The 26,085-nt window shown below is 44.8% G+C and overlaps 1 protein-coding gene across 1 annotated transcript; it reads left to right on the top strand.

Annotated features, from left to right (window-relative positions):
* Positions 1 to 1,366: 1,366 nt before the first annotated feature.
* LOC135897657 (uncharacterized) lies at positions 1,367 to 21,504 on the top strand. The gene is made up of 5 exons (XM_065426351.2): positions 1,367 to 1,649; positions 10,278 to 10,428; positions 11,788 to 11,936; positions 16,830 to 16,938; positions 21,261 to 21,504. Exons 1-5 carry the CDS (start codon positions 1,580 to 1,582, stop codon positions 21,502 to 21,504), a joined length of 723 nt encoding a protein of 240 aa, XP_065282423.2. The 5' UTR covers positions 1,367 to 1,579.
* The last annotated feature ends 4,581 nt before the right edge of the window (positions 21,505 to 26,085 follow it).

Here is a 26,085-nt window from a genome sequence, read left to right as displayed (position 1 = left end):
AAGTGATCTACAGGAACTTCTCGTTGAAGTTTTGCATTTCGTTCCTCCGCACAAGAAATCTTTGTAGTACTCACTTCTCTACCACAGTGGCTCCGCTCCTGCAATATATGGCCTAACGAAGGTTTATAAGCCGGGAATTTCCCTGCGTCCGATTGTGGACTTCACACGCTCCCTTTTGTGCAAGCTTGCTGGCTGCTTTCATCCCACTTCGTTCATCCGGATGATGATGAAGCAACATTCACTGGGCCCGAAATAAATCGGTGGTGCACGCAGGCACCAGACGGGGTGGTTCCCTAGTTACGGGACCCATATGTTTCCAGCAGCTCCTGGCCCCTGTCCGTCAGTGCGAGCTGAATCGGTAGGGCGGGGCTGGATAACAAGGTCTCCCATCGCTCAAGGGGTTGGGGATTGGGGGTGTTGGTGGGAAGGGGAGGAGGGGGGGTCTTGAGTTCTGTGCACTCTGCATCCGGAACTTCTATGGCTTGATTGAAAAGGTGCGTGACATCCTGGTTGTCGACGACGGAAGATTAGTTCACTTCGATGTGAAGTCACTTTGCACCAGGGTTCCCGTGGATCTGGCGGTGGAGGTGCGCTCGGCGATAAAGTCTCCGACGATAAACTCGGTGACAGATCTGTCGTCTACAAACACTCCACTGGACTACAAATATTGAGACCGTGGTCACAACCGTCAATGACCTGCCAAAACCATCTAAGTGACTAGTACAGCTAAACAGACACGCTAAAAAGTGAAGTCGTCAAAAGGAAGGGCCCTTAAAAAAGCAGTTATTTGATTACGACCTAGTATAGTGTGTCAACTGGAGTAAAATTTGTATTCCAAAGGGCGACACTATGGACGACGTCAAAGCTGTACTGCAATCATGCCGCTTTCCAGCCTTATGTACATTAATATGCTCAGAGGCATTCCGATCTGCCAGCACAGCACCAATGCAATGTATTTTTGGTTTGTAACAAAGGCTCGTACAAGTTTGTTCCTCAGCTTGAGGACCACCATTGTTCGATAAAGAACGCTGACAGATGTTGAATCCACTAACGTGATATCTGCATTGATACTACTTATTTTAGGTCGGACCTTGATGATAAGACAAAGAAGTTTGAACAGACGGTAAGTGCTATAGCGGTATGCTCCTCATTCCCAGTGCCTCTGCATTATCTCTTGAGGCTCAGCGGCTTCTTATCAAACAAAGCAAAAATCCCTGCATTCGGTGCGCGTCTCGATAGTGTGACGAATAGAAGACGGCTAGAAAGGATGACACATGTGTATACGCTCCTTTCATGCCATTTTTCAATCAGTGTCTACTCAAACAGGCATAAGCGCGTAGGCTTGGTCGCGTAAAGTGTTATTGGGATTGCATTGAACCTCATTTTAAGTTCGGGATGTGCGCGTAAATTTCCTCGAAGGTACGAGGTATGGTCGCCTAAATACTGAAGCAATGAAAAGCTTTAATAAGTAGACATCGGCTTCACTTAGACGACATTGAATCTGCGCTTGGCACTACACTTCCATAGTCTGAAGCTTTGGAGCGGTGACCTTAAAGGGAGCGGAATGACTGTATGAAGTATGGGAGCCCATCGTGCAAGGAGCTTTGTCGTCGGCGCCTTCCTCTTGGCTACCCTCGTCATGGGTGGAGGTAAGGATAAATCATCTCCTTACCCATTTTTTTTCCTGCACTCTAAGAAAAATCCCCGAGGAAAACGGGAGTAACTGGGCAGTTAGTACTGAAAGGGGCTCTTTCGTCGCTCAAGGGACTAACTGTATGAATGTGCGTGGCGCGTGCAAATTTCGGAGATTAAGTGTTTAGTCCCTGGTCGGAAAGAGAGCAAATGGGAGGACGAACGACAACAGTTACTCCCGATGCACTCCGCTGTTTTCGTCCGTGTCGTGGAGTGTTGCGGCGAAAACGGCGTTGTCTATAACTCGTTAATAGTTCGAAGTACATGCAGTGTCCTTGAACTACATGCAAAGCAGCACTTTAGCTATTCGTGAAAAATTACGTGAAATTTAAAGGCTGGAATCTGAAGAGCCATGCTCTTCGTGCGCACACCATAAATGAACGATACATATTAAACATGAAAGTCATTGATAGACTGCTATATTTTCTTAGTGCCTAAGTTCCTTCCGTTCCAAGGAGATAACGAACTTAACTGAAGCGATGTGTAGCTCAAACTGGACACGCTTAGCGAAAGAGAAATTGGCCTTCTCTGTCGTCTTGGGTGCCCCGCTTAAGCTCACTACACGTATACATCGCGTAGTGCCTCAGTTTATATCACCCTAAGAATACTCGGACAGATATCTTTTCACAGTCGCTTACGGTTGCAAGCACACTCAACATTAGACTGCCCTCGCATAACATGCACAAAATGCCGAGTCGGCTTTATATTGCCGCACCTGCGTTCCGATTTAGCGCTGTCTCAATATCCTGAGTTCTTAACCGGCCTGCCGTGGTGATGTGGTTAGAGTCTTGGTTAGAGTCCTGGTTAGAGTTAGGTGGTTAAAGGTGCACGAAATCCTAATTTCGTGCACCTTTTTGCTTTTAGCTCAGTAATTTTTTATCAGTGTATGAATGTCCAATTTCATTGATTCCACCTTTTCGAAGCATCGGAAAGAATGACCGTTGTTCCCTTGAGGAGTATCGGAAAAGGGCAACTGTTAGTCCTCGAATGAGTAAGTGCATGGGGAGTAACAGTTCACGCCCTCGCACTTACCCCTTAAGGGGAAGAATGGTTATGGCAGATCAGTTCCTCCCGTATAGGAGTAACCTCAATACCGCATTTCCTATATATACCACATATACCTACTGCTTTTTGTAACTTCAACCGAAGTTTAAACATATAATGGTAAACATGTGAAGGATGAGACCAATGTCAATTTTCTTGCGTTCGTCTTGAGTTACCCAAGCTATTTTTTCAAGTGCGCAGAATTAGTTGATCAGTCACGTGTAAACATACAACGGCCTGTGCTTGTCTTCGAGAAAACGCGCTCTTGAATAGTTGTACATATAGCCTACTCCAAAACAACCAGTGAAGCTGTTCAATGGGCGGTATCTTTTACGTGGTTCCTTGTTCTGGAGAAAGTCGGCGAACTCTCAAAAGAATGACGTCACTGTGCACTAGCGTATTTATTTATTTATTTATTTATTTACTACACGCCACAAGGCCCAAGCCGGATTCCACACTCAATAACAATATTGGAAGCAGTAAGAATGATGAGGGAAGTAAAAATGAGAACTTGCCGAAAGAGCCCAAAATGAACGCAGCAATAAAATATCACAAGTCATTGATATTACCTGCAAGTGGAAATAGATAAACAATGTATGCAATATCGAGCTAGAACAAATATACAAAAGGACTAATCAGACAATAGAACAAGAACGAAACGCATATGGGGGAGGCAAGTAGAGAGCAATTTCAACAGTAGCATTCGACTGTCCGATGGACAATAAGCAGCCAGGTGACAGATTATTCAAGCGGCTAATTGATTCTGGGAAGTATAGCAATTTAAATACGTTTGTTGTGGCAAAATAAAGAAAGAGAGAAACCGGGCGTGTGGGACGACTGTGGCTGCACCACATAGGTAGAGATAAGTACGACATATATATGTACTATAAGGTCGAGCCCGAAATTAGTATGAAACAGTTAAAACAACTCTGAACGCTGCACTTCGCACCGGGATTGTGATGATGTGAGCTGGTTAGATTCCGTAACTGACGAAACAGAAAATCGATGACCGTTAGAGAGAAAATGAGTCGCATAGCCCTTCTTTGAAGTTCTTCAAGCACATTATTATAGCATTTGAGTATGGGTCTCATACAATGCAAGCTTGCTAAAGTTTGGGCTTGATCAAATACTCATAAGCAAGACGCTTTAGTAGCGCTGTACATCTTTGATATCTTGACGTAAAATTCCAACATTGCAAAGAGCAGACGAACATATATAATATGGCTGTTCTAGCTTACGTTGCTTGTATAACTGACACCTTGGTACTGATAGTCTACATCTCAGGTAATTGTTCAGAGCCAGTGAAGTAAGAAATGTTACGGAAGTTAAGTTTTTCAGTGACCCGGAGAGTGACTCTGCACAGTTCAGTTCCATGGTTCATTCGTTGCCCCAGGCGAGAATATTACTGAGGGCTACACGAAGGGCTATTTGATTGTATGTTTCATGTCTACAGCAAAATAGAACGCAGCCATATGCAAATAAGTGAATTCTTAGGTTTGATCAAAAACGGACCAAATAGTTACCGTATCTGACGAACAAAAGTGGCCCAAGTACGCTACCCTGGGACACCCCTGATGAAGCTGAATAGGTGCCAGAATTGTTGCCTATAATTTCAACGTATTGCTTTCAAAAACCTTAATTAGCGCTAAGTGGGGAAACGAGAAAATTGGTAAGACCAGTCATATGTAGTTTCTGGACTATCTTGTCATGCAAAACGTGACGCAAAACCTTGCTTGATTTGGTTGTTAACCGCTGATTACGCGTTCACTATTGCATTTGTTCGAGCTATGTATGTAGTACATGCGGATGTACGCGGTTGTATTGCGTTACAATTTGGCACATGTGCATCTCGGTGACTGCAACGTTATGTTTGCTTCGCGACGGACACAATTGGATACCTGATGGAGACAGGTTTGTTGTGCGGCGCCGAAACTTTCGTGCCCTAATGATGCTTACCTTTATGGGTTCCGCGCACGATTCGCAAACTTCAGTAACAGCGATATCTAGAAGTTCTTAGGTAAGCTAGGCGGCTTCTTTTATTAACATTCAAGTGAATGGTACGGTTGCTGCTTCGAAAACTCCGAATGGGTGGCGTGAGGCGAGCGTCCCATATTTTGCGCACATGAATAGACGCCGCTATCACGCGAATAGGTACCATTATCAGCAGCGGTGATATACTTTCCTCAGTGATTTGTGCTGGTCGATTAAGCTGCATGTTAGAAAGGACCAAGAGCCAACAAGTGTCGCGCTAGCGTTCGAGTCGCAAGTGCACACAGTCACCTCAGACCTGCAACCTTCCTATATCAGTTGCTGTGGTTGCAGGTCAGTTTTTAAAACTATCTTCTAAAACACTGCATCATCGTTGTAGTGCACTCATGCGATGGCTTCATTTCAAAATGGTCACTGTTTTCCCTGTGATAACTTTTATTTGCGCTGTATTGATTTTTCATTATAATTTTTCTTCTATTCCCGTCCAATTTCTGTGCAGGCATTTTTTTTTTGCACAGCTATTGTACCACATCCTTACTTGCTATTTCTTCAACATCACTTGTTGTTTATGTTCTTTTGAAACTGCTACTTTGTTAAGTTTTTTTCTCATTACACTTTTCTCTGCGTAATTTATGTGCGCCCTCCTTTCCATTAGGATACCCATCTTTGTGGCCTTTGGGGATGGTTGGATAATAAACAATAATTAAAATGAGAATGACTATACAGTCAAGCTGATGTCAGCAGTAGTAAAGCACAGTTACTCTCATAAGATCAGCCATACATCATGACACAAGAAAGAATAGATAATGACAGGGTACAAGTATAATGCAATGAAGGTATTTAACGCTTTTAATACATGCAGCTGGTTCATTAGCCTGGCTCGTGTGGGGATTATGGGGCACAGATCGACTGGTACTACAGGAACACCGCAGGTGAATCCTGCCATCGCACGATGACTCCAGAAAAACGAAAAACAATTGTAGAATACTTAAGCTTCGCCTTTAAGAGTAGAACGCTATAGCATTCAATGATGCCAGACTGCTTCTTATGCTTCCCGGCAACTGGAGTGCATGTAACCGTAATGTTTACCCGGAAACACTGGCCGCGAATTCTATGCAGGAAGGCGGGCTTTCTGGTCGAAACGCGCTCTCTTGAGTGGGCCATGATGGATGGTTGGATGTTATGAACGTCCCCTTTGGAACGGGGTGGTGGGTTGCGCCACCACGCTCTTGCTATTATACTGTCTAATGTCCTACCTAGGTTAAACAACAAAAAAAAAGGAAAAAGAACACTATGAACTCCCACAACCAAATTTTCTGATCCCCTATTGCGAACTGTGCTTTTGTACGTCTCCGCTTTTTGTCCTTTCCCTACTTTTATTCCATCCGTGATGGGGAGGAAGCGAGCGCCACCTGGAGGTATCGCAAGGAACCGATCGTGCCACTCCGTGGCCCCCGAGACACCCGCGCGCCGGCACGCGCAACTGGTGGACGCCGCAGCTGGTTTATGAATGGAAGAAGTGCTGGAAAGGGGTTTGTTTGAGTTTTCGGGTAGCAGAATTATGCTTTCTCGTATAGCCAAATTACAATCCGGGAGCTACCATGTCTGTAGGTCGTGTGTAAGTCATAGTTTACAATTTTAGCTTGAAAAATTCAATTAGTTGAGTAAATCCCTCGCGTCACATGAAGGCCCTGGGTATCGGTGGTTCGAAAATATTTTCGCCGGAACCATGTCTGACGCCGCCACCGGATTTTCTGCGGCACGAGCTACTTAACGCTATGTCATCAAAATTGACAAAGATCGTTCGGAAACAGGACGCACAGGCACTCTGGGAGGCTGGAGCGGCCGGAAGACTACAAGTACCAGCATGCACCGTGGCAGCGGTGGCATCGTGAAACTGGCTGGTGAGATCGGTCTATTAGAAATATATAACAGACTGCAGAGGACACATTCTCTCAGTCGTTAATGGTGCTTCCTCAGAAGATTTATGCAGTTGCGGAGCGAGAGGAAAAGAAAGGACCCCTGAAAGCACGTACATGTCGCAATGCATACAAGGTGTTACAGGTAACTTGGACCAAACATTAACAATATGCCAATTCAACGTAGCTGGACCAAATCAAGGTGATATTATTTGCCGTCATGTCTGCCGATAATTTTTTTTTGCATTCTGCCGTATTAGATAACCACTGTTTATTAATTTATCAACTTCTCAATTATTATGATCAGATGAAAAGTGCCAATGAAAAACTTGTAGAGCAACATGAATAGTTCCAGATACAGCTTTCTGTTGTTCAGTACGTGCTGCATGAAAGTGTTTTTCCAAGCCTCAAACAAGCCCTCGAATACACGGAAAATTGCTACGCCACTGGCTGCTCGAGGCACTTTGCGTGTATTCGCGGGCTTCTTGCACGCGGGTTGCTTTCATCGAACGATAACGTGCGTCATGGTATGAGGACCACAAAATTCGCTAACCACAACTAACCCACGTTCCAGGCTGCTAAGCTGGAGGTAGCAGGGTTGAATTCCGGCCCCGGCGACGGCATTTCAATGGGGGCGTAATGTGAAAACACCCGTGTTTTAACGCGACAGCGTTAAGGAGCTCGTGTCGCAGAAAAGCCGGTGTCGTCGGCGTCGGTGTCGGTGTCGGCGTCGTCGGCGTTGGCCGTGAGCGATAAATCCCAGCAGGCACTTCATGAATAAAAAACAACTTGCAAGATGGGCTGGGTGGGAATCGAACCAGGGTCTCCGTAGTGTGAGACGGAGGCGCTACCATTCAGCCACGAGTTCGATGCTTCAAAGCGGTACAAAAGCGTCTCTAGTGAATGCGGTGTTGCCTTAGAAACGAGCTGTTTCTAAGGCTCAGGCGTGCGTCGCTTGCTCAGGCGCACATTTCGTTGCCGCGCCGAACGCGGCGCTGCTCGACGCTCACCGCGTCTGATGCGGGGCGCGTAGTCGCTCCGCCCTAGCCCACTGACCCCTTGGCGGGTCGACGGGAACGCTGTCGCGTTCCACTCTTGAAGGCGAAGCTTAAGCGTCCTCCAATTTTTTACATTTGGGTTCACTTTGGTGCCTGAGTACTCCATGGTTCGATAGTTAAAGAGCATCGGGCTATGGCGACGAGGGAACCGGATTCGAAAGCACTCGTCAGACCAACTTAGCTCACGGGTATGTAACAGCGCGTATGGGCTGTTCATAAATTAACCCGTCTGACGGCAACTTCTGTCACTACATATATGGCACAGCTCATGTACCGCTCTTCCATGAATCCGTCCACGCCCACTTTTATCACTGCGTGTGTGAAACTAGGTACGTGCCACACTTCAATGGATCTATTTGATGTGAATTGAGGTCCCCTGTGTATGTGACAATGCCCATGTGCCGCTCTTGAATAAACCTGTTTGATCCCAGCTTGGGTCACTGGTTATGGGTAACTGGGAAAGTGTCGCTCTTCAATGAATCTCTTTGACGCCAACTCAGGTTTCTGGGCATGTGCCATCGCGTGCGTGCCACCTCTTCAATAATAAAAAAGCGTATTTAAGTTTCTTCGCGGGAGAGCAGAGGCGAATCCACGTTATAAATACTACATCCTTTCTAAATAGATCTGCACACGCAAGCTACGCGGGGGATTTTGCCATGGCGGCGATGGATCACGCAGTGTGGAGAAGGAAGCGTGAGGGAGCATAATTTCGTCATACACGTCTCATACAGGAGTTTCGCCAGTTGCAATGCAGTGTTTGATACATTCCTTCTATGCTGATCATAGTCCTGCTGATATTGTTACGTGTAGAAAGACACCGACAAAAGAGGCTATTTACAGACTATTTACACTAGACTGGAGCCAGAGCGCGAGGCCGACATTCACTCGCGCCAAGGGCACAGACCCCCTTCGTCGTCGTTCTCACGGCGGCTCGTCTCTCGGGTATCTACCGATAATATCTTAATAATATCATTGTGAAATGGGTACTGGATGATTTTTTGTGAAGATTGTATTTCTTTCTATGGCGTATCATGACCGTCCTAAAGGTGTCGCGCGTCTTCGCGAATCGACGTCATCGCTGGAAACGGGAGACGATGTGCAGTAGGATATTATTACTTAGACTCAAGTATGGCATGAGAATATCTGTTCAGTGTTCGCTGGAAGGAAGTTCAATTGGTCCATGCAATCTTTGTTAATGAAAAAAAGAATTGTTTCGGCATAGTACAGCATAATCGGAGAAACGAGACATGATAAAGACATTGTAATGTGGCACCAATCTGAGTATCCTTCATGATAAGGTGACAACACATGCGGTAACGAGTAGTGCTCGGATCTCATACCCTTGTCACAAGGACAAACTAAAGTACACTTTAAGCAAGTGCACTTCAAGAGCGCGCAGTGTCATTTGCCGGCATGCTGCTGCACGAGACAAAAACGTGTTCTCTCAAAGTGGTGGTGATGGCGATCGGTAGGGTGGTCGTACACGTGAGCGTAAACAGCGCGAGTAGCTTCTTGCTGTTTTTATGCGAAGCATATTACGAGAGCTCAACCCAGCTCCTCAGGCGCGGCGGTGTCGCCATGAAACCACGTGACACCGTGACGTCACGACAGAGGAGAAGTGGCTTTGGCTCAACTCTTGCAAGACGGGCTGGGTGGGAATCGAACCAGGGTCTCCGGAGTGTGGGACGGAGACGCTACCACTGAGCCACGAGTAAGATGCTTCAAAGCGGTACAAAAGCGCCTCTAGTGAATGCGGTGTTGCCTTAGAAACGAGCTGTTTCTAAGGCGTGCGTCTCTTGCTCAGGCGCACATTTCGTTGCCGCGCCGAACGCTGCTTTGCTCGACGCTCACCGCGTCCAATGCGGGGCGCGTAGTCGCTGCCCTGTAGCCCATTGTCTTACACCCCTTGGCGGGTCGACGGGAACGCTGTCGCGTTCCACTCTTGAAGGCGAAGCAGTAATGCATGAGTTGTTTCTTCGTCTAGCCGAACCAAATATAGCCAAGCAACAGCAGTTAACCAGGCTAAACAGTGGTTCAACAACTAAAATAAAGGCTAGTATGCTTCGCATCCTGGGCTTAACCTTACCTAAGCCACAGCCATTTTTCTTTTTCGTATTTCTTTTGTCGTTTGGCATATTTTATCGCATTGTAAAGTTCCCAATTTCAAAAAAATGTTATTAAAATTACTCCTGACGCTGCTTTGAAAATTAGGGATGTTTTACGCATTGCTAACGAGGCTACACACTTCGCCGCCGCGAAGTGTGTTCGCCAAAAACGCTCGCCGACGAGAGCGCTCTGCAGTGAATGTCATTAACGGTGCCCGCGTGGACGTCTGCGAATTACACTAGTGGCGAAGCGCACTAGCTCAATCTGCGCTTAAGTTGGCCCGTGTGTCAGGGGTATCACGCAGCTAAACACACTACAGGAAGGCGTGGTGCCCTATTGCTTTAGCAGGTCGGATGACGATGAAGTTATTATCGCAAACCCTTAACATGCACTAACACGTTGGTTGTTTAAAGACGGTACTGTCCTGTTTGTCGATACTAAATAGTTTCTTTCTTTTTTTTCTATTTAGGCTATTTCATTGATGATGTAGCTGAAGAGCTGGAGTGCGACAAACAAGCTGCTATCACCTGTTACTGGAAAATCGCCGACAGGTTTGGGAGGAGCCCGTTTGTTTCTATCCCAGACGAGCCAGATGACTACCTGACGTCTTTCTGCCAAGTGTACGTCGTTTCCATACGCTGGTTCCAATCCTGAAGTTGTCGGTGGGAGCGCGATACTTTTGCATGCACTGACAATTTCTCAATGTGTATCGCATCAATCACAGTAAAGTTCTAATGGCTATATAGCTCACTCACGAGAAACCAGAATAAAACGTAACCGAAAAGTGAATGCCCGCGTATCTACGAATTATGCGTCGAAATTTTTTTCCTGAGTGCCTGGTCATCGGGAAACTCCCAGTTCTATTCACAATGCTTACCCGAAAGCACTCATGTTAAACGTTGCACGGGTCGCAGAAGTGAACACAATAAATCGCACTTGCGTTTACTTTGCTCCGAACCGCACACGACAGTGAAAAAATAAAATAAATGAATGAGTATTTGCAGCCGAACATAAGTATATATTACAACACTTTTATCGCAAGAAAGCATTTACAGTCATAAGCATGAAAGAAAGATATTAGACAAAGCCAATACTTTGTGTGCGCTGCTGTACAAAATAATTTTCAAAAAAAATTAGGTATCTCTGCTGAAAATTCCCAACAGTACGTGAGGAGGTTAGTTTTACACGGCCTCAATCGCCTGTGCGGAAAGACAGAACGTCTAGGTTACCGCGTTTACCTAATTGTTAAGCGGCTGTTGAAAGACATGCAACTATCTTAGCTTTGGTTTGAAATCGAGGGACGGTACACGAAGGTCAAAATAAAAGCAAAGTTTATGTCAAATGGAACGACGACAGCCTCTATCGAAAAAATCTGTGCATAAAGCATAAAATGTTTTCGCTCGCAGCAGTGGAGAGAGGGAAGTTTAAAAGTACATGCATGCAACTGGTTTACACCAAAATGTACCACCCTGAGTATGTGTGACTACTTTAAGTCTTCCTTGAACATTCTATGCCTTTGAAGCCACTTATATATTTAAAAAAATATTCTTGAAACAGATTTTGTTGTTCCAGCTCTGTTCAAACAATTATCGCATTATTTAATATATTTACTAAACAAATAAAGCTCCATATTTCTGTTACATCAGACAACGTCACCACGTCAGAAAATGTAGAGGTGTAATACCGCTGTACATGTTTATTACTCCTCTGAAACAATTCCTCTTCCCGAAGATTGATTCCTCTGCAATCGGCAATCTGCACTCTGAACTTTCTTTTTCTGGATGATGTATGCTGATGCCATGTTACCTGAAACTAGTTGTTTGACTGGCAGCAAATAAGTCAATCTAGTTGACCCAGCTGATTTTTTTCTGGTTTCCGATTACACTACATACATAGATTTGCTAAGTCAATGATTTAACCTTTTCTGCGTGCCGTATTATTCTTGTTGCGTCGAGTGACAGTGATGTATGCTTCCTCAGCTCTGAGAACTCCGACGAGTTTCCCGAAGACGCAACCTGCAAGGACCACTACGCCGGCTGCAACGACTCTGATAAGCATCAATTCGCAATCACGGAAAGAGGCTATGCTGCTCTCCAAGAAACTGCGACCATCGCGGACTCCTGCCAGCGTGAGACATTTACTTATGTCACTGCAAGCTCCCCACTGCGTTCGGACGTAAACTTGCACGACCACGAATCTGTCATAAGAGGTCCGCTTCCCGCGTATTAACAGCTCTAACGTAAAGCACAACCGGCCACCGAAAATTGGGGGAGACAGGTTTCGCGATAAGTGGGACTTTCCGCTTCGTTGAAGGGCACCTCACCAGGCCCCACAGCAAATTTTGGTCATACGGTGGGCGTTGTTATGTGTCCTCTAAGGAGCGCTCTGCCGCAAAAATTTTTGAAGTTGGTTCATTAATAGCCCAGATAGAAATATTTCAGTGCCGCGAACCCATAATTTCAGCAGGCGGGCTCCACTGCCAAGCAAGACCATCTCTCCACTCGACCCACCTAGCTTTCGCAAGCGAAATTCGTTCCCTGCGTTCTCCCATACCAGACCGCGAGAATCGCGTGACGCATACGTCACAGGCATCGCCTTCATATTCTTTTCTCCTCGCTTTCTTTTCTCCGGCGCTACGCATTTCCGCTGACTCTGTAGCGCGAGCTATCGCCTGAGTGCCGTGCACAAGGAAACATGGCTAGCCGTATAATTTAGTGCTACACGAATACTGCACAGTAGAAAACGGCATAGTTTCGGTACCTACGCACGTGACCGCACGGCCGTGTGAACAAGCAGACGAAGCGGAAGTGCATCTCTCTTGCTTCGGTACGAAGTAAAACAAAAGATACGCAGACATTCCGTTTATGTGTTTTATTATTTCTCTAAACTTCAATCTGTCAATTCAAGCAACAGATCATGCAAAAAACTGATGGTGCCTTGAATAATTCTCGAAGTCACGTGTGACCATGAGCGAGGTCACACTGTGGACCGAAGTACGTAGGCGCAGGGACGCGAGTACTTCATCGTCCGGCTTGGAGCGCGGCGGCCGCGAGCAGAAAAACAGCGTTCGGTTAGAAATTTCAGATCTTTCCGCGGCGCATAGCGATGTAATACTTTGCAGACACGGGCGTTATCGCTCAATGTATACTCTGCGCTTGTCAGCTCAAAATGGCCAGACCTGGGGAAGGGCCCTCTAAGGCATTGTGATTCTTATATCGGATATCGTTGTGTAGGTTGCTAAAGGCTATTACAGATATCAGTTTTGAATTTGGAATTATTTGTCCGAGATTCTTGGGATACAGCTGTTTTTTTCCGAAAATTTCGCGTTCCGCAGGCTTTTGTTACCGACTGAACATCGGAGGTAGCTGCAGCTATAGCGCTGGAAGCAAAGTTGCCAGATCTAGTACCTGTTGGTGGAAATAGCTGGCGAGAGTTAGTGCCTGCTCTGTTCTTTTCTGCTCCCTACTTCTAAAGTGAGTTTCCTCGTCGCATTACTGTAAGTCCCTTAGTAAGAGTTACTTTTGCATACTTAGCCTACGAAGTCTTTAGCGCTTGTTCACGAGAACAAGTGGGCAAGCAATTGAATCCCCTCCGTCATCCGACGCGAAAGCATATGTAACAAGTCGACAGCGAAATCATAAACATCGAAACTGCCTACAATATATGATCAAGTATATCAGTTAAGCGACACGATATTTCGACCAAGGTGAAGGGTTGGACACATGAAAAATACATGGCTGTATGTAAGTCAGGTACATTACCATTATAGAATCGAAGTCTTCATTTTATAACTCCACATGTAGGGGCTTATGCAAGCGGTGTTTGACGATGCTAGCCCATGTATCTTGTAAAGGAAAAGTATAATCAGCCAGATGGGAGTGAGATGTTTCAGAACAGAACGTGCTCCTTTATTACGATGAAGAGGTAGCTCCACGGTAGTTTTGCATAATTTTGCCGACCCTACTGGTCATGGCCACATCCACTAATCTCGACTGTGATAATTTTCACCACTTTGTGAGTCAACTGCTAAAATATTTCTTGCACTTGCTTTATGCTGCTTCTTCACAAGCCATCATGGGTGTTCACTAACTCAAAAATTGGCTGTTTAGATATTCTGTACACATTTGCGGTTCAGTTCGGTATTTTGCGTCTCTGATTGTTTAAACAAAGGAATTTGGCACAGTGACGGCATTTGTAAACGAATAATAGGAAGTCGGCAGTCGCACGGGGCATGCATTGGCATATGACTCGGTGTTTTGGCTAAAAAGTCGTCGTTTCTCCCTAAAGGCGAAGCATCGATTGCAATCGCAAATTATTAGACAGCTATACAAAGTAAGGACAGTTTTTTTTATATACCGACCAATTAAACTAGTAAAAGTTCACTTATTAACTACGTTAACAAGCATGTTGTCATGCGCACACGAGCAAACAGCGACCCATTTCGCTCGTTGACCGGCCAGATTTTCAGTCATAACGCTGGAGTGAGAAGTGCGGCCACCGCAGCGAGCGCATTCACCTTTGTGCTGCATCTCGCTCCAACGCGAACGAAACGGTGAAAACACAGCGCATGGCGGCTCAGCCCCTGTCTCAGATCGCTTTCATAATACAGACTGCGTGCGGTTGCGCCATACGCAGTAGCCGCTGGAGTAAAGTGCCGCCCCGTCTCTCTCCTCCCTCTGGTGCTGTGTGCGCGACAAAAGAATTCCTCCCCGCTTTCTTTCCTTGAACGCCAGAAGAGCCGCCACCATCCACTAACCCTCGTACGCTTTCACTCGCACAAACAGCGTACGACACGCGGCGATGATGCTGTCCCCTTGGACTTTATGCGTAGCAACATGGCGATGGCAACGGCGAAGGCAGAAATGTGCCTGGAGTGTCCATATAATGGCTATAACGTTCACCACTGAAATTTAAGAAGTGCATAAGAGGCAACAACCTTTTCGAGAACAATGACATACTCCAAATATGTCCACTCCTGGGTGGGATACCCATTTTTGCGGTGTCTGTGAAGGTGCACTGCGACATTGCCTCCTCCGCAGCGTAGCCCTTTGTGCACCGCAATCTGTGCAGACTTTCTTCATTGGGTTTAACGTTCTTGATGATCTGTACACTGCCGAGATATTCCTGTTTCCGCAGTATGCTTGCATTTCCAAGTCGTCGTGGTTATTTTTTGCCCTGATATCTGCAAACCTATATATTTCATACCTAACATATCTGCACCCACACATGTTCTCTAGCTCCCTCCCTGGTCACTCTACTCACCTTAAAATTTTTATTCTCGCTAAGTATATACAATGTCAAATAAAAGAAATAGTCGTCATAATTGTCACCCGATTACGCCTGCATAATTAGTTTTATTGCAGGCATTAAATTAGTGGCTCGAAAAACACACTTCTTTCAAATAGTGACATGTGTGGTTGAACCCATGCCGGTACGCATTTGTTTCTATACCCATTTCATGGTCAAAGGCACCTTTTTTTTCATATAGACTGAGCAGCAGCGTTTCAGCTAAATGAAAATCAGGTAGGTTGTTCAATAAAGACTGGCGCTCTCAGATCTATATTTATCAAAATCATTCATCGCCATATTCTTGTCTAAATGCTCCCCAATAAGAGATATAGATCTGTCCCGCTATTTCTACCGAGGCTTGATAAAATGCTTGAACCTTTCTCTTTACACCTACTTAAAAATCCCCTTCAATATCTTAACTACACCTTCTTCAGCGTCTGGTTTCATGTCAAAGCAACGTCCATGTTTTAGCCTTCCACGAAGCGTTGCTACAATTCTGTTGCCGCCCCCCCCCCTTCCCCGTGTAGTGCCGTTGCGGCAATCTGCGACTTCTTTCTGTACCTCAAAGTAAGAAGGAACATTGCTTTGTCATGGAACTGGGCGCAGGTAAGGCACTGTATGTTATTTTTAGGTAGGTGTCAGAGCATGACTTCGCTCATGTTATCTAGACTGGTTAGACACGGCGGGACGATTCAGTTCACTTATCGGGGAGTACATAGAAACGAAGTAAAGATCTCAGAACATCGGTCTCTGTCTATATTGAAATACCCTCGTATGTCAGCCTCCGGATCTTATACATTGTTTTTTTAGTTAAACATTTCATTTAATAGTGCCCCCTTATTCTGGCAGGCAGTGTTAAATGACCAGAAACGTAGCGTTGTCTTTGGAAAACAATGTGCATCATCATTGCCTTCTATGAGCGCTTGCATTTGGGGCAGAAACTTCGAGGTTAACAAAGACGCTGAAAAACTTAAGGACTGTAGGACTAGCGACGCAGCGCAAAATGAAAGGACACAACTTCCAGAAACAGAATCACAGCAGTGGGGATTTGAAAGCAAATGAGTGTAGCCGATATTCCAGTCAACATTAAAAGAAATAAATGGAGCTGGGCCGAGAGAGAGAGGGAGAGAGAATTCACTTGAAGGAAGGCAGAGAGGTTGGCCTGAGCAAGCGGGCTCTATCTTGCAACCCTGCACAAGGACCGGGGGCCACAAGGCTGCATGAATGATGATGATAACATCGAAGAGATATGCACAACAATGAAGGCAAATTCAGCATTCCATGGTTGTCAATAAAGTCCAAAAACATCATTAAGAGATGGAACATACCTTGCTGAGCTTGGCTCTTCACAAAAGGCGCGACAAACAAGCTTGCATGTGGGCTTCTCCTGCGTGAGCAGCACAGGCGCTAAGAAAAGTCTTTACAGCTGGGTAGGCTATACGATGTGCAGGCCGGATAACCAGTGGTTTAATAATGTTCCAATATGGGTGCCAAGAGACAGGAAACGTACACATAAACTGGAGCTAACTAGGCGGTGTGACGAAATTCGAAAATTCGCAGCCACCAGATAGTGTCAGATGGCAGAAGTCAGAAGTAAATGGAGATATCGGAGACAGGAAATCTCGCCCTGCAGTGAACATCAAAAACATGATGACTACAATGATAATGACTGTGTGTTCTGGACGTTGATTCCTTCATTAACATGCTTCCTTTTTCACCACTACTCACTCAGCCATCGAGTCCCTGCGAGAATGCCTCGACCTGGACATTATGCGCAAGTGTGACGCACATCGACCACTTCGAATAGGAGCATTTCACGAACGAGTAACGTCGCGGCGAAGGTAAGCTTAACCTCAATGAAAGCTGGTAACTTGCCACGTACAACATGCCCTTTGTGCGCGAGGACAGAGTTCTATTTACTACATACAGCCCCAGTAACATGCTAGTGGTCGGAAATTCCTCGTCATGCACGGCGAAGGAAAATAAAGCTGAGCCAAATGGCTAACAGAATGTCTCTAGAAATTGTGCTGCAGAAGGATGTTCCACATTACATTCCAAATTCCACAGTTCCTTTCATGTATAGCGCAGTCGAGACTTGACTGTGAAAACTTAATCATCCCTCAATAGAAGCCGTCATAATTACGACTTCAGGGTGAAGTGGTGCTGGAACCCAAAGGCGGTGTGCCCGGGCGATATGGCTGCGTCTTTTGTGGCTCACGAAGCATCTAAGAGCGACATTTCTTTTTTCTATTTCACAATGTTGATATACTCACGCAGCTCAACCTTTCGTTTTCCTTTTTTAGTGTCCTATTAAAGCCGCATGATCATGCTGACGCTCTGCCTTACCAAGTTATCATAAGCAAGGACAAGCAAAGTTATTCCTTGAATGAATGAATGAATGAATGAATGAATGAATGAATGAATGAATGAATGAATGAATGAATGAATGAATGAATGAATGAATGAATGAATGAATGTGGTGTTTTGTGGCGCAAGGGCCAAGTGTGGCCAAAGAGCGCCAGGCTGGTGCTAATGTGTTGGCCTTGGAGCTATGATTAACGAAAGGCAGATGTTACGGTGGCTGTATAGGGGCCTAAAAACAGTTGCTTTAAAGTGCATAAAATTTATAGAAGATAAAATTATGCCAGTGATTAATGGGCTGTACAATGAACACGAAATACGCATTGTAAGATAATTATCAGATAGTAACATATCTCACAGATAAACTTTTTGCAAAAAGCACTACTGCCTTACCAGAGCCATTGGGATGCAAGGGCCTGGAGGCACGTGCTTTCCAAGACAACCATCACACTGGCATCCTCTAAAAAGAGGATGTGCTATGAATTTATGGGGCTAAAAACTTGCAAGTCTATTTCGTTCAAGAAAGTTATGACTGCTGTGGTGTCAAAGAACGCTTCTTCACCAAGAAACATTGCTGGATGGAGAGGGGTGTGCTGGCGATATACAAGACGAAAATGTCTCTCTCAGCTTCTGATTCCCGACACTCCAGGAATACGTGGAGAACGGTCAGCCTCTCACCACATCTACCACACGTTGGAGGCTCATTTTCAGTCAGTAAAAAATTGTGGGTGCCATAGGCGTGTCCTATCCTAAGTCGACAGAATAGGACATCAGTATGTCGTGTTTTCGTTTTCGGGGGCCATAAACCTAACTTTGGCTTAATCAAGTGAAGCTTATTCTTAGTTTCCATGTCCCATAAGCGTTGCCAGTGGCTTCGCGGATTCTTCCGTAAGAGAGGCTTCAGATCTGTGGCAGGGACAGCAACCGTAGGAATAATTGCTTGCGAGGTGAGTGATGTAGCCAGTTCGTCAGCTAGTACATTCCCCGCAATGCCTCCATGGCCAGGTACCCAGCATATAATGACATGCTGGTTAGATATATACGTTCTACATAGAATGGAGTAGAGCTCAGCCAGTACCGGATTTTTGTGTTTACAGAGCGACTTCAATGCTTTTACGACGCCTAAGGAGTCTGTGAATATAATTGTTTTTTGAAGATTCGATTTTCTTATATGTTTCACAGCCGACAATAGTGCGTGGGCCTCAGCCGTAAATATACTTGGTTCAGGGTGCAGTACACCGGATTCAGAGAAAGATGGACCAATGGCTGCATAGGACACCCCGGCATGTGACTTTGAAGCGTCAGTGTAAAACTCTGTGCATGAGTACTTGTACTGTAGTTCTAAGAAATGCATTTTCATATGTGTCTCTGGCGCATGTTTAGTGATCTCTACAGAGGATGTGTCACAATCTATCAGCTGCCACTGCCATGGCGGCAACAGTTTCGCTGCAGACATAAGACAATATTCAAGCACCGCAACACCCATTTCCTCACTAAGGTTCCTTGCACGCAAAGAGAACGGTCTTCTCGCTGCAGGTCGGTTATTGAAGAGCATGGCATCGGTCATATCGTTTACGCATGAATAAGAGGGGTGTTCAGGGTTTGAATTTACTTTGACGAAATAAGTAAAACTGCTACATGATCTCTGAAGATGGAGTGACCATACATTTGCTTCTGCATAAAGGCTTTGTACGGGGCTTGTCCTGAAGGCTCCGGTCGGGAGGCGGATTCCTAAATGATGGACAGGATCCAGCATCCTTAAAGCACTTGGTGTCGCGGACTGATATCCTATATCGCCGTGAGCCAACAAGACGCCTATACAAGTTCAAAACACATTTCCTGTCACTGCCCAATGTTGTACTTGGTCGAAGTTTCAATAAGTTCATTGTCTTGAGGCCTTCAAGTATTTAATTTGCGGGATGAATGTCAGTTTCGAGTCCTGTATAATGCCGAGAAACTTTTGCTGAGCGCGTACCGGTAATCTTCTACCAGACAGCTCAATAGCAGGACATGATACTATTCCTCTCTTATTCGTGAAAAGAACGCATGTACTTTTCTGTGGGCTCAACCTAAAACTGTTTTCTTCAGCCCATTTTGCCACTCTATTTAGGGCATGCTGGACATGTCGTTCGCAGATAGTTAAGTTGCACGATTTAAAACCAAGCTGCACATCATCTACACATACAGAGTATGACATTGTTCGTGGGAGAGCCATGCCCAAAGAATTTATTTTCACAATAAAGAGTGTGCAGCTTAGCACACCACCTTGTGGAACCCCAGTTTCCAGGGTGAAAGACCTTGACAAGGCATGGCCCACCCAAACACGAAATGTGCGATTAGAAAGGCAACTTTCAATGATACTTAGCATACTCCCGCGGATACCCATAGTGGAAAGGTCTCGAATAATGCCGAAGCTCCATGTGGTGTCGTATGCTTTCTCCAAATCAAGAAATAAGGAGAGAAAAAACTGTTTATGTATGAAGGCATCCCTTATATTTGCCTCAATGCGGACAAGGTGATCTACGGTCGATCTGCCTTCTCTGAAACCACACTGGTGAGGATCTAGTAGTCCATTGCTCTCACGGATATAGATTAGGCGCCGGTTTATCATCTTTTCAAAGAGCTTGCAGAGGCAGCTTGTCAAAGCGATAGGTCTGTAACTACAAGGTATGGACGGGTCCTTACCTTGTTTGAGTATTGGTATTATTATAGCTTCTTTCCAAGACGATGGAATATATCCAGCGGCCCACATGACATTAAAAAGTGAGAGGAGTGCTTTCTGTGCTTCAGGGTGCAGATACTTGACCATTTCATATATGATACGGTCACCACCTGGTGCTGAGTTGTTACAACAACCAAGATAATTTTTGAACTCAGCTAAACTAAACGGGTGGTTGTAATCTTCATAATGGCCACATTTCCGATCAAGGGGCTGTCGCTCTGCATAAACGTATTCCTTCTCAGCGCTCGTGTCAGCAAGATAGGTTCGCGCCGCAGCCTATCTAGACACTAGAACAAACTCTTTCTCCCAATGAACAGAAGCAAAATGCCGGAAACATCGTGGTTGGACTCCACTTACGGATGCTGGCATCATCAATATGAATTCTTTTGCATTGACGCGACGTGAGAGGGTGGCTTAAGAAGTCCCATAGAGAAACACGAACTTTGAGTTACATGAGCAGCGGCACGCATTACCACTTAACTGGGCATTCGCTGAATCAATGTTGCAGACAGCGTAAATTTGTTGGAAGACCTGGTCTATTTGCACGGTCGTCTGGGAAGACCGAATGCTTCCATTTAAACTATGCTTCGTGAAAGAAACGTGCCACCCTTCTCCGCAGTCTATCACGACAAAGACACGTTATCATATCAAAATTGTGCAACTCCATTCATCACTTCGATTATATAGCACTTCATTGAAGACCGCACTTAATGCTCACCATTTATTTCAGCGAAGTAAATCGATAAGTATTCAGCATGCCTCAACGTGGGCTCAGTATGGCATTATTGGCAGTTTGCAGAGCTAGCTGGGCCTTGCGAATCATCGAACTGCTTTGCATAGTGAGAATGCTTTCTTTCAAGCTGTTAGTAATTCTTGTAGGACATTTTGCTGCTGCTTAACGCGGTAAGGAAAAAAATAAAGACAACATAGAGGCTCTCAAGCCTCGCATCAGCAATTTTAATGATACACAGCCCATTGAAGATATTGCATGCTTCACACAAGTCTATTCTCAAATTTTACCAAATATATCCAAATAGGCACTTTTCATATTTCTCTATTCCTTTTCTTCTTTATTTTAAGAGCGGCTATACAGCTGAGGGGCTGCCTGCAGAAAGCCGTGAATAAATGCGATCCCACAAAATACGGGACCGCCATGGACCGCTTGAAGCGCATAGCCAACAGCATCGTGGACCTGAACTCTCCTGTGACGCGACGATCGGGTGCCGGCAATGGAGCATCCGCCTTTGACGCTACCATTGCAGTCGTCGGCGCTGCTGTGTTTATTTGCTTCTTTCATGCCGATTTATACTGGAAGTTTGATTAGATCGTCGTATGTTGCGCCTTCGTTGGTTGTGAATAAAGAACCACTGCACATGCAGATACAGTAGCTCCTGAATAGGCAGAACGTTGGACTGTTCTCTCAAATAGCCGTTTTTACCCGGCCTGGCACTAAATCTGCTTTCGAACTAGGAAAGATCTATTCTGTACAGGTACACAAGAAAAGCAAGAGGAAATCGAGAATAGAACATCGAAAGCAGTTTTTACGCACACATGTTGCCAAACCATACTGCAGCCTATAGTTTTGATATTTAAATCACAAGTACTTGATATATCTGCACAATATATTTTCTGATTGTTTACATGTCGCACCTGAGGCAGTTTGCAACGCCTCCTGTGGTTGACTGCAAAGATGCAACTCATCTGATATCAATTCATTCTGGCGATGTTTACAGAGCATGCGTATAAAAAATAAGAAAGGATGCGGATGGACGAAACAAACCCTGTTTTGAGCACACTACTGTGGCGGTAAATACATATGTACATCGGTCAATCCTTAAGGCCGCTTGATTGATCACTAAATCAGCAACGACAAAATAGTCTTTCGTGAAGCACTCCCGAGTCCTCACCCCTGCAGACAAAGATCCAGGACGCAGAAGGCTATGTTTCATTGGTGGTGCAGATAGCAAAAAAAACGGCATGTATAGCAATGAAACTCGCGAGTAGGCGATAACATGATTACGACTATTCAAGTGAACATTCATTTCACATTTATTTCAATAGATATTTGCTTTAAAAGGGGGTTTATCGTCACGTCGTTCTCATCTCTAGTTTTTTGAAGAATATAATGAGTTGTTTGCTGCGATATATTGCTATAGCACAATATCTGCACGCTTGGAGTGACACCTGATACCGCCAAAAGATGCCGAGAGCGAGTGGGCCTATACTAATCCAGGTCGAACCAAATTAGGGAGGCCCATTAAGCTTCAACAAAGACACTCCTTCACCAGAACAGGTATTGACCTCCCTGGTGCATTATTCTGGACTACCTCCCGAATGACTCCTACAATATGGCCCTCGATCACCAGCAGCTGCGGAGCAACTGACTATGGCGGTGGTCAGACCTGCAATGCAGAGGGTACTAAGAATCGCTAGGTCCAGAGAGGCCGCTGACGGAAGCTGACCCTGTCAATCTAATTGCCGAACTCTGTCTAGTGAGGCTAGTTTAGCATGACTATTTGAGGAACTATCAGATTTTCGTCGGCCTAAGTGAGATTAGAAAAAACTGCTGAGTCTTATGCATTGCTCAATAATGGACATGTCCTCTGCAATAGAGGTCTCCCAGATAAGAAGCAATGCGGGGTAGAATTCCTAATCTATAAGGACATGCGGGCAACATTGACGAATTCTACAGCATTAGTGAAAGGGTAGCTGTAGTCATAATCAAACTTAATGAGAATAAAATAGTACATGCCTACGCTCCCTCATTCAGTCACAATGATGAAGAAGTAGATCAGTTTTCTGCAGATGCTGAATTAGCGATGAGAAAAGTGTGTACTCAGTATACTATAGTATTCGGCGACTTCAATGCAAAAGTGGGGGAAAAGCTGGCTGGTGAACAAGCGAGCGGCAACTTCTGCGTTGATTCTAGGAATGCTAGAGGAGAGATTCTGGTAGAATTCGCAAAAAGGAATAAGTGTCGAATAATGAACATCTTTTTCAGGAATCGTAGCAATAGAAAGTGGACCTGGAAAAGCCCTAATGGTGAAACAAGAACTGAAATTTATTTCGTAATTTCTGCTGATCTCAGCATAGTGCAGGATGTAGAAGTGTTAGGCAAGGTAAAGTGCTGTGATCATAAGTTAGTGAGGGCTGGGATTCACCTCAGTTTCAAGAGACAACGAGTAATATTGGTCAAGGAGAAACAGGTCAACGTAGAGGCACTAAGGGCAAAAGCAAACAAATTTTCTTAGAACATTAACATGAACATGGCATAGACGTAATGAATTAAACATAACTAGGCTAGCTTCAGAGGCAGCAATTGAAGTTCGAGCCAAGGCACCAAGGCAACGAGTAGGCAAGGTGTCCCAAGTAACTAAGGACCTAATAAAGAAACGACAAAGAATGAAAGTGTCCAACTCAAGATGCAAGATAGAATTCGCGAAGCTGTCAAAAATGATCAACAAGGCGAAAATAACTGATATTCGAAACTTTAATGTGAGAAAGACTGAAGAAGCCATAAAAATGGATGCAGCCTGAAATCAGTGAGAAGGAAACTTGGCAGAGGACAAACCAAGGTGTATGCGCTGAAAGACAAGCAGGGAAATGTCATCGACAATCTTGGAGATATTGTAAAAGCAGCGTAAGAATTCTATACTGATGTGTACAGTGCACAGAGGAGTCAGGATCCATCAATAGGAAACAGTAATGAACAGGATACAGAAACTGCTACTATTACTAGCGATGAGGTCAAAAGGGCCTTGCAAGACCTGAAACGAAGAAGAGCGGCAGTCGAAGATGGAATAACAGTCAATGTAGCCAAAAATGGAGCAGACATAATGCTTGGAAAACCGGCGGCTCTTTATACGAAGAGTCCATCGAGTGCAAGGGTCCCAGAAAACTAGAAGAATGCAACATCATACTAATCCACAAAAGGGGAGACGTTAAAGAATTGGAAAATATTAGGCCCATTAGCTTACTCCTATTATTATATAAGATATTTACCAAAATAATATCCAATAGAATAAGGGCAACACTGGTCTTTAGTCAACCAAGTGAACAGGCGGGCTTCAGGAAGGGATGCTCTACAATGGATCACATGCATGTCATTAATCAGGTTACCGACAAATTTGCAGAATACAATAAGCCTCTCTACATGGCTTTCATAGATCACGAAAATGCATTTGATTCAGTACAGATACTAGAAGTCATAGAAGTATTACGTAATCAAGCAGTAAAGACCGCTTACGTAAATACCTTTGAAAATAGCTACAGAGGTTCAAGAGCTGCCTTAATTATACAGAAGAAGAGCAGGAAGACACCTATAAAGAAAGGGGTCAGACAGGGAGACACAATCTCTCCAATGCTATTCACTGCTTGCTTGCAAGAAGTATTCAAACTATTAAACTTGGAAGGCTTAGGAGTAAGGATTGACAGCAAATATCTCAGCAAACTTCGGTTTGCCAATGACGTTGTTCTATTCAGCAACAATGCAGACGAGTTACAACAAATCACCGAGGACCTTAACCGAGAGACTGTAGGAGTGTGGTCGAAGATTAATATGCAGAAAGCAAAGATAATGGTCAATAGATCAATAGCCGGGCCAGAGAAGAAGAGTTCAGTATCGCCAGTCAACCTCTAGAGTCTGTGTAGGAGTAAGTTTACCTAGGTCAGTTAATCACAGGGAATCATGATCAAGAGAAGGAAATTCATAGAAAGCTAAAGATGGGTTGGATCGCATACGGAAGACATTGTCAGCTTATGACTGGAAGCTTACCATTAACCTTGAAAAGGAAGGTGTACAATGAATGCATTTTACCGGTGCTGACATTTTGGGGAGAGACTTAGAGACTGACAAAGAAGCTTGAGAACAATTTAAGGACCACGCATAGGGCGATGGAACGAAGATTGCTAGGCATAACATTAAGAGACAGAACGAGACCGGTTTGAATCATAGAGCAAACGGGTAAAGCGGATATTCTAATTGACATTACGAGAAAAAAAATGGAGCTGGGCAGGCCATGTAATTCGCCAGTTAGATAACCGTTGGACCATTAGTGTTAGAGAATGGGTACCAAGAGAAGAAAAACACAGTCGAGGACGGCAGAAGACAAGGTGGAGCGATGAAACTACTAAATTCGCGGGGGATAGTTGGAATCGGTTGGCTCAGGACACAGCTAATCGGAGATCGTAGGTAGAGGCCTTCGTTTTGCAGTGTACATAAAATCGGCTGGTGATGATTACAGATATGATCATTCATATACAGCAACACATATTTAAGTGGTCTGCATTGGTGCATTTCTTCACATCTGTAACTATACAAATCTTCTAAGACAAAAAGATGGCATGGCAATTTAATTGTCGTTTTATCAACAGGTTTGAATACCTGTTGGAATTGTTCGGAAGCTTATTGCTCCCACGACTATTTACCGGACCTATCGGCATACCGTCGCAACGGTTCATCGCTAGATGATAGTTACAAATGACAAATAACATGTCATTGCTTAATCTTTATTTTTTGCCCTGAATACGTCTGTGAATTCGTGCAGCTGGTCATTGGCAATGACTTATCCTTCAATGCAATTTGCTGCAGGGTGCAATAGGCAATTAGGCGCCAGTAATCTTTTTTTAACTCCCACGAGATCGGCTACAACATTTCCCCGTTCGGGGAACACCAACTTTGACGAGTGGCCACCGATAAGAACAAATACAAGCTACAGTAAGGGCGTCAAAAAATCGCATCCCACGCCAAGTAGGCACCCTTATCGCTCTTATCTGCGCTCCTCGTTCTGTGTACCTGAGTGGCCTTTTGTTGAATGGGCTTTTGTTTCAGTGATAACTCATTACATCAAAAAACCACGTGCTTTGAGCACATAGCCTTATGCGTTCATGCCAGCACAAAAAAAAA

Source organism: Dermacentor albipictus, chromosome 6, assembly GCF_038994185.2.
Source record: "Dermacentor albipictus isolate Rhodes 1998 colony chromosome 6, USDA_Dalb.pri_finalv2, whole genome shotgun sequence".
NCBI lineage: Eukaryota > Metazoa > Arthropoda > Arachnida > Ixodida > Ixodidae > Dermacentor > Dermacentor albipictus.
Note: the sequence above shows the minus strand (reverse complement) of the source record. Positions and strands in the feature narration are given on the sequence as shown.